Source organism: Orbicella faveolata, unplaced genomic scaffold (genome assembly GCF_042242905.1).
Source record: "Orbicella faveolata isolate gen_17 unplaced genomic scaffold, um_ofav_v1 contig_35, whole genome shotgun sequence".
NCBI classification, from domain to species: domain Eukaryota; kingdom Metazoa; phylum Cnidaria; class Anthozoa; order Scleractinia; family Merulinidae; genus Orbicella; species Orbicella faveolata.
Genome location: NW_028301564.1, coordinates 23,542,457 through 23,556,720, shown reverse-complemented (window position 1 = coordinate 23,556,720; position 14,264 = coordinate 23,542,457). Strand labels below are relative to the sequence as shown.

General features: G+C 37.8%; 1 protein-coding gene and 1 long non-coding RNA gene across 2 annotated transcripts; one reads left to right on the top strand and one right to left on the bottom strand.

The window, feature by feature from the left end:
• Nucleotides 1–4,125: 4,125 nt before the first annotated feature.
• On the bottom strand, nt 4,126–7,338 carry LOC149103953 (uncharacterized). Its single transcript, XR_016202076.1, has 3 exons — nt 7,043–7,338; nt 4,815–4,847; nt 4,126–4,328 (listed from the first exon to the last, which is right to left on the bottom strand). It is a non-coding gene; the product is annotated as an uncharacterized LOC149103953 (long non-coding RNA).
• Nucleotides 7,339–7,641: 303 nt separating this feature from the next.
• On the top strand, nt 7,642–14,238 carry LOC110065310 (N(4)-(Beta-N-acetylglucosaminyl)-L-asparaginase-like). The gene is made up of 8 exons (XM_089274214.1): nt 7,642–7,795; nt 8,542–8,631; nt 9,410–9,530; nt 9,784–9,831; nt 10,233–10,345; nt 12,252–12,417; nt 12,867–12,974; nt 13,926–14,238. The coding sequence occupies exons 1-8, from the start codon at nt 7,642–7,644 to the stop codon at nt 14,194–14,196; spliced, it is 1,071 nt and encodes a 356-aa protein (XP_089130340.1). The 3' UTR covers nt 14,197–14,238.
• Nucleotides 14,239–14,264: the final 26 nt, after the last annotated feature.

Sequence of the window (14,264 nt, the reverse complement as noted above, 5' to 3'; positions counted from 1 at the left end):
ATAATGATTAGTTTTCGATTTTCCATTATTTTATTGTAACCAGAAATAATTTGGCAACACCCTGTTAGAAATGCTGCGGGATAGCTTAAGGCATTTTAAAATTATTCACTACCTTTAAGATTCCTGGAAGGAACATAGCCTAGAATAATAAAATATTTCTGTTTGTCGTGAACGGATATTAAATTTTCCAGTTAGTACCGATAAAAAGTGGTAACTCCATGCATGTTTGGAGCGTTTCTAGCTACGGTCTTGAGAGAGGTGTCGGCGAGGCATCAAATTCCCCAACAAACCCGTTCTCTGTATAAAATGACTTACTATACACGACAAGTTCAGTGAGAAAATAAACGCACACTGTTTAATATGTCTGACAGTGGGAAACTGACAAGCGAGATAGTTTACAAATCTGATTTGCCATCAGTCTCCAAAATTAAACGAAATAGAGCTTTTTCTACCAATTTTGAGTTTAATTAAAATATGTTTCTTCACACTTCAGTTACACAAATAAACAGTAATTTGAGGTTCTTGATTTAGCTCGAAAGATCATTTCATGGGCAACTTATAAAATAGTAAATAAGTCAAGTTAAATGCTTTGTCTTATGAATAATTAAGGTTTAAAATTGACAGTGGAAGGGCAATGTGTTCGTCACGTAGAAAATAGCGGTAAGGTAGACCTGAATAAACTTTTCAATTCTCAAGAACTAGAAATCAACATACAATTTCTCCTAGCTGTCTTAAAACAGTCTCAAAAAGTCAACTGATGAGAATAAAGAAATAAAGCAACTGTGTAGGATATTGTCTAGATATCAAATCTGACAACATTGCCGAATTTTCTAGTATAAGTTTAGTCAGTGTATCCATGGATACCATGTGTGTTCCTTGCTGTTTTTAAGGTAGCTGAAGTAGATCTACAGTTCTTGTTCATTTTAGCATAAGACGTTGTTAACTTGACTTTCTATAGAATGATAATAGAATCCTGGTTAACGGATTTTGTGATAAAGTAGCACCCAAATATTGATGGCAACCTATCAAACCCAAAAGATACGAATAGCTTGTGTATATGAAAAGAAATTAAAGAGAGAAAAAACTTGACATAGAGATTTGAAATTTTTGCGCTCATTCTTGTTAAACCAGTACGGTTGGTAAATTAGCATATAGTGTCTCAGTGCACGTATTTCAATTGTCTAGATAACACTTACACTTGCCTTCTAACTGATCAATAATGATAATTCTTGTCAACAGGTTCACAGAGATTAGACGGATCCGTTAAGAAAATGGGCTGCAGCACTTATCAATATTAAATTCAACCACCTTAAAATAAAGTGTTAAAAAAAGGAGGTGAGCAAGACTTTGAAAAGACTTAAGTGACGTTTTGGAAAAACATTACTGAATTTTTGAAAGCTATTTAATCAATAAACGAGACTTGCAAAGTAGCTTTCATCAGCATTTTCTTCTCTGAAACAATGTGAATCAACGTAAAATACCTAAGTGAATTTTCGTTAAGTCTCTCCTGGTTTTAAGAAGGTGTAAGGGCTAATTAAAGGACTCGCAACTAAGAGCTCTTGAAACCTTCTACAACTTAAGATCATTAAATAACGAAAAAAGATATATAAACAAGCCGCAAACTAAGTTTGCGGCCAAATCTTGTGTCCTTGTCCATTAAATAATTAAACAAAGTATCGTAATCAATAAAGATCTAACCCCCCCCCCCCCCCTAATGATCGCAACATGTCAACCCAACAGATCCCAACATTGCTGTGCGTAACATGTTGCGCGCGCTTCGCCACCCCGTTGATACGCGTTCGGACATATTACCTGCTGGTGGCTCATACTAGACTAAAACACCAAACGCGTCGCAACAGGGTGGCAAAACGCACAACAGAGGAGGTAGTAGGGAGCAAGATGACTCTTTTTCCCTCCTTCCTACTCCATCGCATAAGTGAACAGCTTGGAACACAGCGTGGCAAAAACAGAACAAAGGCAGACTACCTTCTCAAAGTTCTGAGGAAATGTAACAGCAAGTTTGATTGCTGAGTCTAAGAGATGTTGTACGTAAAGAACATCAAACCTTCTCTTCACACGCAAACCGACTCCATTCGCGCCAAACTGTTTACGTGACACTGTCGTACATTTTTTTTTCTTTTTGTGTTTCTTACCTTGGGAATTATACCCATAGGACCCGCAAATATTTTATGTATTGTTTCATATTTTATATATTCGTATTACACCTCGTACTTTTTTCACTTTTCAACTTGATAATGGCGTAACGTAGCGCCGAAACGTCTTTCGCTTTTTCAAATGTGTTTCAGTTAAGAATCTTTTGGCGTTTAACTTCTTGATCAATTATTAATGAGTTTAAGAAATTAATTTATATATGCAGTTAATGAGGGAAAATCGACTTTTCTATCTTTTTGCAAATTTCTCGAAAGCTATAAACTTTTAGGAAGTTTCATTGGTATATTCGAAGATAGTTCTTCAAAATTATTTGTTCTTTAGGGAACGTATTAGGGTGTTTGAATTTTCGAGTTCGGCCAACGATTCTCGAGATTTTCAGTCTCAGTGACTTTTAATCATTGAAAGGAAATCGAGAAATTATACTTTTAAAAAAAGTCAAGCTAATTACACAAAAACATCATTCAGAATTTAGATTAAAATGTGTGTAGGTATATCGAGCTTTTCTTTTTAATTTTACATTCGTGTAAAATACACACTTGGAAAAAAAATCGGTGCTAGGCCAGAAAACTATGAATAGCGAATTCTACCGTACATTAATTAGCACTGTCTGGCGTTAGTTTAGCTTAGCTCTGTTAGAGAGAAATCATAAATTACTACTGGCAAAAAAATAATGGCATCATAAATTTATGGTTGGCTGAAAATATATAAATGTCGTCTTTTAAAATTTTAATAGTTCCAATTTTAATGCATTCCCCAAATGTACGTGATTAAAAACTAAACAGTAGTTTTATTTGGTCTTTTTTTCTAATGCATCTCCACCTGTCGAGCTGTCCCATTGGCTGGGAAGCCTGACTTGAACAAAACAGTTCTTTAAAAAACGGGGAAAAAACACACTTTCCAATTTTTTCCTGACCAAGTCACGTGACTTCCAGGTCGTATCAGTGGTAAATAACCCAATGTCGTATCCAGGTTCTTTTCGGACTAATAGATTCAATATGGCGAACACTCCAACTGACATTGCAAATGGACTCCAAGTGTCCCTACACATTTATAAAATGAATAAATTAACGTCCCTTTCCCTTGAAAAGATAGTCAAAGGATCAAAGAAGTAGGATAAGAGAATGGGGCATAAATTAAGATTTTCCTAGTAAAAAACAAAATTGCATCTGGAGTAGGTAGGGCAAACCTGAAATTTTAAATTAAATCTTGAACAGAGTGGATCTTGAAAAGGATGTTATGTAGATCAAATCGCCAACTTACATGTTTCAGAACGTTACTGGGAAATTTAACATATTTTGGCCTGGGAGCCATGATGGACAATAATTATTACTTGGTACTCCAGGTACATGGCTTTAAGTTTTGTTGTAAGCCAGACGCCATTATTATAATGCCTCTTAACATTGGAGACAACTACATCAAACAAACAAAACAAAACAAAAACCAATAACAATATTTCTTCTTGCCAAGTCATTCAACTTGTGTTCAATTCATGCACATCTCTCCCTGGGCATCTGAGAACTGACAACCCTCTCTGCCCAGTAGACTCCTGCTAAAAGATCCCGAAAAGTTTTTTGCACCCGAAAAGCATTTGCTAAATCTTAAAACTTTTGACTACAGAGCTGTTTTATCCATGTATTCTTAATACGAACAGAGGTTCTCCTCATGCAAGACGTTTTAGGCGTATACATCACTCTGTCTCATACCGATTAACTAAAAATGGCTTTTCGGGCCCAAAAAGATTCAGGGCTTTCGAGAAATGGGCCCCCGACCTTTTGGGCTCAACATTTGTTCACAGAAACATTTCACCGCCCACATCTGTATATGTAAAGCGTCTACATATAAGAATTAGCAGTGTTTCAACCTAGGTGTTGAAAGAGCGACTAGAGGATTTGAGTTCCCAGGTTAACAAGTAAAACCAGTAAGCATTGTTTAATGCAATCCATATCACATCAGTAAAAGAAATTACAATTTTTATTAACTTCAAGTCCAACCTCTTATATTTACATTGCAAAAGTTAGTTAGATCATTTAATTCTGAAAGGCTGCAAGGTGTAACAGATAGCTACAACAGATTAACGTAATAGTTTTGGTGTAGAAGTCTCCATCAGAAATGTCAAGTTCTAACTAAAAGATCCCCAGAAATGTGGCTTCATTCTTCTGTGAAAGAAAAAATATATAACAAAATTCGTAAGGGCAAGATACTTTATTAATTGTGGGTACATTCCATCATAGTATACCCCTTGATTTAGCCCATGAACACGCCCTGCCAGTCAGGTACAGCATAAAAAACACAGGAATGGCCTGCAAGCTGTCACCCTCACTGCAACTGAGAAAAGGCAGTGTCTCTAATTTTAAATTATTTGCAACTAAAGAAATAATCTAAACCTTAGACTTTTCTTTACAAATTCTCAATCCTTTGCCCCTTAAATTTCACAACAAAGTAATAAATTCAAACAACATATATTCCATTTATAATACTTTTCTTATCTTGTATTTGGAGAAACTTGAAAGGCAAAAGAGTAAAATGTCTAATGTGCTTGCCCCACCTCATACCAACACCCCCTCCCCCCCCCCCCCCCCTGCAACCAAGACAATACAGGGAAGTATAATATGTACATGTACCAAACCACTTTTGATACTCACATGCAGTTGCTTCTTCCATTTCTGCTAGAGCAGCTAACAAAGTAGAGAAATGAAAAATCACAGTTACACACCAGTAGATAGTAAAAATGCTGTGATGTTATAAGAGAAATGTGTGTCCCATAGTCTGTCAGCACTGTGCGGAGGGGATGTGATTGAGCCACAACAAAAAAATATCTCGAAGCAAATAAATAAACGTGTGGACAGACTACACGTACAAGTATGTACCCTTACTGGTACTGTTTCCACCAGAAGCTGCATGATCATTTGTAAGCTACTTAACTATATCAATAACATGCTAATGAATGCTGAAAAGGAAATTTCTGATAGGTACTCTGAACTGTCTGACTCTACACATGTATACAGACCACGAAGATGGACCTTGTACACAGTACATTGTAGCTTCAGCAAATTGTCTTTGCAAGACCATTGCACAAACGAAAATAGTTTGTTGCCGCAATAGCCGCTCATTTCCACGTCTCTCTCATTCCTACCTTTCAATGGTTATTAACAAATTTTGTGACTTTGATTCCAAACATGTATCACCTTTGCGACATAACCTGAAATTTGTCCAGAAAATTTTCTGACAAGACAGCATTGTTCACAGAACATGTTTCCCTATCAACCACCCAAGAATTTTAAAAGAAAATCAAATCTTTCTCCAAAATAAGAGTGCTTGCCTTTTTTTGAAGAAAAGATTTCAGATTGAATCCAATAGAAATTCAAGTATTTAACAAGTGGACAAAAACTTTGTACCAATATTACTTACATCGTAATGCAAACTTCTGTTTGACTATTTTAAATATCTTCTCAAAAAATATCATTTCTAACAACACCATATGTCAAAAACACATTGTGAACTTCTTATGAAACAAGTGAAAGTACAGGTGAAATGAAACTGATGATGAGATCTTACCTGTGTTTGCAAGCACAATTTCTCCGAACTTGCAAATTTATTTTCTCGAGTTCCCATGGAAAATTGTTTTCCGTGTTAATTTCAGGCAACTGCTTGTACTTACATGTGCATCTTTAGCTTTAAGAAAATGTAAAATGGACTGTAAAATACCTAAAACTATTCTGGTACAAGGCTTTTGTGCACTTAAAACTGAAATTGCTTGATTTTCTATCGGATTTTGTCTTAACTGTCATCTTTGTTTTGGCACCCTCTTTACTGGTTTTGAGGTTTGGTGCTTTTTTGCAATCATGAGATCCACAAGATCAAAAAAATGGCAGATGTTCAAATTTATCATGATCAAAGTCTCACATCACATGACACCATCATCTTGGATTTACTCTTGAAGTTATGAAGGGGGAAAACCATTCTGCCTTAAACCTACTTTCACACCCTCCCCACACCCACAGTCCAAAAAAGACCAACAAACCCAGGTTTTAATCAGGCTTAATATTGGTTTAAATCCTACATTGACAACATATAACCTCCTTCTCAGCTTTTAACCTTTCAGCTCTCTCTGCTAAAAGTTGAGCCCTTGGCTACCATGGTACATTTTTGTGCTTTTTAACCATATTTTCATAATTTTCCTCGGCTCTTTCTTCATACTGATGTGCCTTATAACCAAGCCACAGAAAAGCACTGGTGTAGAATACATGCAGTTGCAAAATTTTTAGGTTAGATTAATGTACAACAATGTACATTTAATGAATCCTGAACCCATTGTCTACCATCACACATGATCCACTTTAAGGTTTGAAGGATGAGGCCCTATATGTATGGTGACACATTTCAAATGAAACTTAACGTAGCATACCTAAAAGCACCTTAACTTAAGCTTAAATACATAAATCCTCCGCAGTGGATGTGTAAGAACATAGACAAAACAAGTATGTCATTGTCTTTGCATGTATGTATTTCGTGGCTAGTTTGGAACGTTTGGCTCTGGTAAATGCACTCTTAACTCTGCAGTTTACATCACAATTGTTGTGTCCTGAACTAGTCGGTGCTAAGAAAGAATTCAACTGGATTGAACCAAACAACAACGATAACTTTTTCCGCCATGACAGCTCGTGCACGACACTACAACCGAGAGGATCTGGGTTCTAATACATTACACCGGGAGGGGATCTGGATCCTAATACACAACAACAATCTGAGCTATATTTCAGCTTACAAGTATCGACCATGCCCAATGTACAGGGTAAGCAAGCTTAGTACAACTTAGCTCACACTGTACAAGTGTCGTTCAAAATGCAATAAAAATAATACCTTTACTTACTTATAAACGCTGGATAACCTCGCACCAGATTAGAGTAACACGATGCAAACAATCCGGCCCCTCCAAACCATAGTATTGTCCTTATTATTGTCCTAACAGCTAAGGAGAAAGACGACCAGTCTTGAGGAAAGTGTACACAAAAATCCAATATGGCGGCTTGTGTATGGGCTTAGCAGCCAAGCTTCTCGAAGTGAGCCGATTACTGCTTCATGTAAGCCTTGTGACAAAAGCCTCAACCCAACTTAGGAAGTAAGACTTGCATAAGATGTCTTAGATAGAAATTCGAGGGGAAAGATAGAAAGGTACATAGGCCCTGGATTAAAATATGTGTAAAAAAAAATAAATAAATACACGGAAATATGAAATAGCGTAACTGGTAGAATTTTCAGGCCACACTTCGTATTTTCTTTGTTGCAAAGATGGAGGGCACGAGCATCTCGTTTTCACGGCAGGGTGCATTACCTGAAACATCTTCTTAAACCTAAACTAGCAACATGTGTGGCTAATGCCCCATCGGTATTCCAAACAAATGCACATCACTTGAACTAGCACCAGCAGGTCACCTGCCTTAGTTTATTTTGAAAGCAGTCATTTTTAAAATGGTCCATTTGTACAATCTACAACTTTTTCTTCTTCCTCTTTGTGGAGTGATATTACCATTCCTGTGCGTCAAAAGCTCAGCTAACGATTCTGATAGTTTTCCTATTGTGATCAACACGTGGGCTGGAAGCTATAAAGGAGCCACAGACAAAGGTGATATAACGACTGATTTAAATTTACACATTAGTTTGTTTGATTCGGCTGAATCAAGTGACAACAGAGGAAATAATGACGCGTCTAACATTACATTTATTTAAAAACATCCGTCGACAGCTCGGACTTCTGACAAGTTGTGACATTGCGTGGTGACAATATTTCTGATAGGTGCGTCATTACCGCAATACGCGAATATTAAAGTGATATTGTAAAATTATTTGATAGTACACGAAAGGAATAGATCCATTGAAAAGGTATTATTCAGGTCACATGATCATGGATGTTCTAAAACATCCGGTATAGAATGTACACTCTGTAATTTTATATGGAATATTAAGCCATTTTTGACGATACAGGATGGCACCGGTTGATTACATCACTTTTTTGTAAAAAGCACATGTTCGTTTCCCAAGTGAAGCTCGATACAATATTTGCGTCTGATCTTTATTAGCATTCACAAAGGCGAGCCCGGTTTCAGCTTGCCACTGTAAACGCCCTGTACATGAAGACTGGCCCTGCCAATACTGTGTCAATTCTGTTAGTTAAAAGTTACCACAGGAATTACATTTTATGACAACTGTTATTGCATTAACGAAGGGTAAAACAATACAAAACGTTATTGACATTCATGGCAGTTCACTCCTGTTTAAAGTTTGATAGGCTCAGTCGGTTATCTCTAGCAAAAATATTTAACTTTCACAATTTGAAACATTTCATTCTTTTTTTGATTTCGTCGTTTCCAGTGTACACCAAAAGCTCTGGTAACTATTCTGATTTCTTTCCTGGTGTGATCAACACATGGGCTGGAAACCATGAAGTGGCCACAGGCAAAGGTGATGAAGTGACCGCCGTTTATTCTGCTTGCCTGAGTGCGAAATTATTCATAAGCTTGTGATATTAGGAAATTATTATACCCGCTTTAAGTTATCTATATTTAAGAGTGTTTAAGAAGTGGCTTGCAAATTGAAATAAGTGCAACATGTCCCATCCGGCCAGTGCAACGGACTTTCAACAAACCTTTCTGAGGCATCTCACATTTATTCACTTAGTTAGCATTTTATTTTCATTCATTTTGTATGTTATTTTACGTTAATGTAAGAAATCAATATGGCTTTTCAAGAAAAAGATCAAAACCCACTTTTCTTCTTTGGGCTCCCACACGGCAGTCATGTAAACCCGCTTTTCAGTATCGTAGTAGTCGATTTTATCGACTTATATTTTAGTATGTTTTTTTATACTCTGTAACTGAATTAATACACAGAGTATGCTATGCACCCAAAATCTAACCGTATCGTTCAGGCTATGTTACGAGACAGAATCAGTTTGCTTTCATATTTCAAAGCTATTATGTTTTAGTCTTTTAAGTAAGTCAACTTGATATAACTTGCACAACGTTTTCCAAAGGTTTATTAATGCTTCCACGCCGATCTTTCGCATGTATCTACCACTGGGAAGCTATAGAAACGCTTGTGATGTATTCGGCCCTTCGTGTACAAACTGTGCGACTCAAATACCGATATCTGATTATACTGTGGCTCTTACTATGGGTATTATCTGCTTTCTTGCTTAGAAATGATAATTTATATCTTTCCTACCTATCACTGTGTTGAACATTAGCATGGGAAGTACTCGCAAAGGGAGGACCATCTCTAGATGCCATAGAGGAAGGAGTTACAGCGTGTGAGCTGAACCAGTGCGGCACTCACAGAGTGACTGTGGGCTATGGTGGAAGGTATTTTACACGGTAACTGCGTCAAGTCCAGTTGCAATGCCATCTATATATAACCTTCCCCTATTAGTAGGTTGCCTTGCGACAAGAAAAAAAATCTAAGTGCCCTATAGTTAAGAGCTAAAATTAAATTTTCTTTACAGCACATCCAAAGACATGCAGTGTAACCTACATATTCTCGTTCACATCGTCTTTGAATCTTATTCTACCATACGTCTTCCTAAAAACTGATCCATTCAAAATCTTTGTTTTTCAGTCCTAATGAAGCTGGAAAGACAACATTAGATGCTTTAATAATTGATGGGTAAGGCAACTTTTGAAACGGCCGAAATTCTGATAGATACTCTTCAAAACATTTTACTTTTTCTTGTTATCCAGATGCGATTATACATGTTGTATTCGTTTAGAGATTAACACTTCCTGCTCGTAAATAAATTTCTCTTCTAAAAATAGTCATAGTTTTCAAACGGACTAGCCTCTACTGGCAGTCATTGTAAAAAATTATATTATTGTCAATACGTTTTTGTAGTTTTCACCCCCTGCTTCGTCGAAATTTTGCTCGCCCTTCAATTAACGCGCGGTTAGAATGCCGAAAAGCTCTTTGTACGGAATGCTTGCTGCCGGGCTAGAATTGTTGATGAGTTTGAAAATTTAAGTAAATGAGTACTGATTGTCCTCGTCATACTAGTGTCGTAATTTCTGCAGTGCAACACACGCTGCTGGGGCAGTGGGCTGTTTGAAGCGCGTCAAGACGGCAATTTCTGTCGCTCGAGCTGTTCTGGAGAACACCAAGGCTACCCTTCCTGTTGGTGAAGATGGTTAGTAGGATTTACCCCAAGTTGTAAAACAATCTATTTTGAGATTAACATTATTCGTGATATTTGAAATGCGGAATGAGAGAGAGAGTGAGTTATCCCAATTATTCTTTGTGTCTGTCTTTCCTTCAAGCAACACAATTTGCCCTCCAGATGGGATTCAGAGAACAAGATCTTCATACTAACGAGTCTGTGTAAGTAGTCACTAAATAATAAAATCAGTGAAGGGAACGGTAATTCAATGAATATGCTTTATGCTTTGTAAGTCATATTGCATTTGACTGAATATTTGTCCACATTTTTGTCAATCAAAGTAAGATGTGGAAAGAATGGAAGAAAAACAAATGCCAACCAAACTTTTGGAACGAGGTTTGTTTAGGTACTTTGGTAATCTTTGTTTTTATAACCAAGATTTTTCAGTTCTATTATTTTCAAATACTTTTTTTTCTCGATTTATAGAATCCTAATTATCATAACAGTGCTAAACACTATGACCATTAAACAAAGCGACTTGCTTTGAGGTACTGATTTCAGATTTCATGTCCTCATTTTATAGTTATCGGACAATGTTATCCCAGCCCCCCGGGGGGACTACTCCCGGAACAATTGGGTGGGGGGTGTGCGGCCCGCTTCCCAAAACCCTTACCCCATTTATGCCAAAATCTGCGATTTCCCTACCCTATTTATGACCCGAAAAAGTAGCTTCTTCTAAAGGGCAAGCCCACTTCAAGACTTGAGTGAAAAAACAATAACCTATTTGTGATCAAAATGGCCAAAATCGATACCCTATTTATGAGCAAAACCATTGAAAACCGTACCCTTTGTGATCGCACTTACCTATATAACCCATAAAGGGGAGTACTCCTTCCCCCCCCCCGGTTCCAGCTAAACACTGACCGTATCCTAATCGATGTTACCAATGATTGTCCAGTTGTAGATGATTTGGTCTGGGATTTCAGCTGCCTGACATCAAATTATTTAAAGTTTGGTGGAAATTTCTTTTTCGTTGCCGAATGTATTATGATGTATTTGCAGAATGTTCGTCCAGACCCTCGTTCCTCGTGTGGACCGTACAAACCCAGCAAAGGCAGAACGTTAGCCAGCTTCTGGATTTTTAAATCCAAGCCAATCAACCAACCAACCCTTACATCAATTAATTGATCAATCCATTTCCTGTGGTATATGTGCACTACACTGTAACACGCCAAGTGAAACTTTGATGAATGCAAGCTTTAGTTACAACTTGTTATGGTTTTGTTCCACGAGATTTCTCTTCCCTTTTGCAATCAAAAACGTTAGCAACTAATAAGCTTCAACAAGAGACGACAATAATTGAAATGGGTGAACGGAAATTGTACAATTTAACAGCTCACCTGTGTTTCATCCTCCAGAAATGTCCAAGACACTACTAAGCAAACTTTGTTGGATGATGTAGATGTCGACAATCATGACACCATAAGTAATGGGTAATGAACGAGCTCATCAAGATAGAACAATGGACTTACCCCTGGCCTTTTCTTTTTTTTTCACCGAGAAACCGAAACATCTGCGTACACCTTCAGTCGTCAACTTTCGCCCTCCGCCAAACACGGCACCCCACAAACAGTTCGCCAAAACTTAAGGCGCCACGAACGTGCGCCACACAACTCAACCCCCCCCCCCCCCCCTCCCACGAGCTACTCGCTACCCTACCACCTCGTGCGGTAGGAATCTCTTGCCTGTAAACAAGAATTATTCAGAACACATCTGAATAATTTGGGCCTAGTAATTCGAGCGCAAGTACTTACTCCAGCTACTACCATTTACACTGAAGGACTGTGCAACGACAACATTTCTAATGACTTTAATTTGGTGACTAAAGTTAATGGCGACTGGCTTTTTGAACTGTGACTGACATCATTTCATTGACTGATTTTTTCTGTTTTCGACTTGACTTTAACCCCGGGATTTTCAAATCATTTCAGAATGTGTCATGAGCTAAGCACTGATTTGCTTTCAGGTATGATAGCAATTGACCAACATGGGAACATAGCAGCCGGAACATCAACAAATGGATTGAACCACAAAATCGCTGGGTGAGTTTCACAATAGATGAATGACTTCTAGCCAGTAGCGTTTCGTTTTGCTTTTTATCCTAATAAAATAATATCCTCATAATTTGCACGCAAAATTTAATGTTATTCATAATTGTCGATTCAGCTTTATTCCCGACAAGGAAAGGAAGGGGATTCGGGGGGGGGGGGGGGGGGGAGCTAAAGGACCGTAAAGGGATTCAGTTGATGGAAGTAATCGATCCATTTGTCTACAATTATGAGCATGTGCAAATAATATCATAAAATATGCATAGACTGAAATTGAATAAAACAGAAACATTTATTGCCCTTTTTCAATCATATCTGTTACTTTGTATTGTAAAATTTTTTCCATCCTTAATTCCATTCACTTACTCTTTTTTACGTTGAGGGCGGGCAAAACACTTCAGTAGGCTTTTGACAAATGATTACATCGTTTTTCCCCTTGGTAGCCGAGTCGGGGACTCTCCCATTCCTGGAGCACGAGCTTACGTGGATAAGGACGTTGGTGGAGCTGCAGGGACTGGTGATGGGGATGTTATGTTAAAGTTTTTGCCCAGGTACGCCCTGAACGTACATTAGTCACAGGTTTCTGTGGTGGAAAACTCGCCGAGGTAAAATGAACACATGCACATAACCCTCCTCATCATGTCGTTCGCTATTTGCCTTGATTTTTGTCACTAACGTGTCAAATAATCCCCCTTCAGGTTTTAAATAGCCTGAAGAGTAGTAAGATGATTTTGTAGCGGAAGGCAATTGGCCTTATTCGTGTTCTTGATATTGTACTGGAACTGGCTTTATACTGAGGCTAATGCGGGCAGTCAAGAGATCATAGCCTCTTCGCGGAGTCATTTCAAATCCAAACTTCATGAGCCTCCATTGCAAGCTGTTCCAGTTCAATACCGAGAATACAAATATGGCCTATAGGCTACTTTCTAACACGGCCCCAAAGCTTTCAGGACAAAATTGCAAATTTGTTGAGTTTCCTGTGTCTCCCAAAGAAGACTTGTAAATAAAAAAGCACCTCCAAATTTAGAGGTTTGCCCTGAACGTCATGTAAGAATATTGATATATCGAACGTGGCCTATTGCAAGTGTTACTTTGACACCTTTTCCTTTATCAATAAGACTGCCACTGTATCCACGGGCCAATCAACCTTAAACTTAGTTTCCCGTGGCTATTAAGCGATACGTTGAATATCAACGCCTTGCAAAGAGGGCTCTGTGCTAACGTTCAGTCTAACAATTATAAAACAAGGGAATTACAGAGGTTGAGTCTGATGCAGAATGAACATTTTTTTTTTAAAGTGATTCCTTAGCCTTGGAACTAACTTAGCATTTGAATATACACAGACATTGGCCTATTCGCCCTGTCTGTTAAAACACCACCCTGGCATGAAAAGATGGGCTTTGAGAGGAATCCAACTCACCGGCCCATGAACAAGCTTTGTAGGCAGTCTTTAAACAACTTGCATAAACGTGACAACCTGATACAGTACTTTTGTCTCATAGTTTCCATGCAGTTGAGCTTCCCCGTCAAGGTTACAGCCCAACACGGGCTGCCAGAATGGCTCTTAAGAAAATAGCGCAGTATTATCCAACCCTCAGAGGGGGACTGATAACTGTGACAAAGGATGGCAGAGACGGCATTGAAAAAAAGTACTATAGGGGAACTATCATGAACTTGAATTCGAAACTTAACAAAACAAAGTACATATTTCCGTTAATAGAAACCAGGAGAGTATTGATCTTCTCTTGTAGAAACCTAAAATTAATGATCTAGTTTTATTAAAAACCAACAGTTGTGAATGGAAATTGTCAAAATTTACCTTATAATCTCAGATTTGAGAA

What these genes read in the sequence shown, in the direction of transcription:
- LOC110065310 (XM_089274214.1), top strand. Translation starts at nt 7,642, where the DNA reads ATGGTCCATTTGTACAATCTACAACTTTTTCTTCTTCCTCTTTGTGGA. An exon ending in TGAAGTGGCCACAGGCAAAG is followed by an intron (nt 8,632 to 9,409) that starts GTGATGAAGTGA and finishes CACTGTGTTGAA; the next exon opens with CATTAGCATGGGAAGTACTC. An exon ending in ACTGTGGGCTATGGTGGAAG is followed by an intron (nt 9,531 to 9,783) that starts GTATTTTACACG and finishes TTTGTTTTTCAG; the next exon opens with TCCTAATGAAGCTGGAAAGA.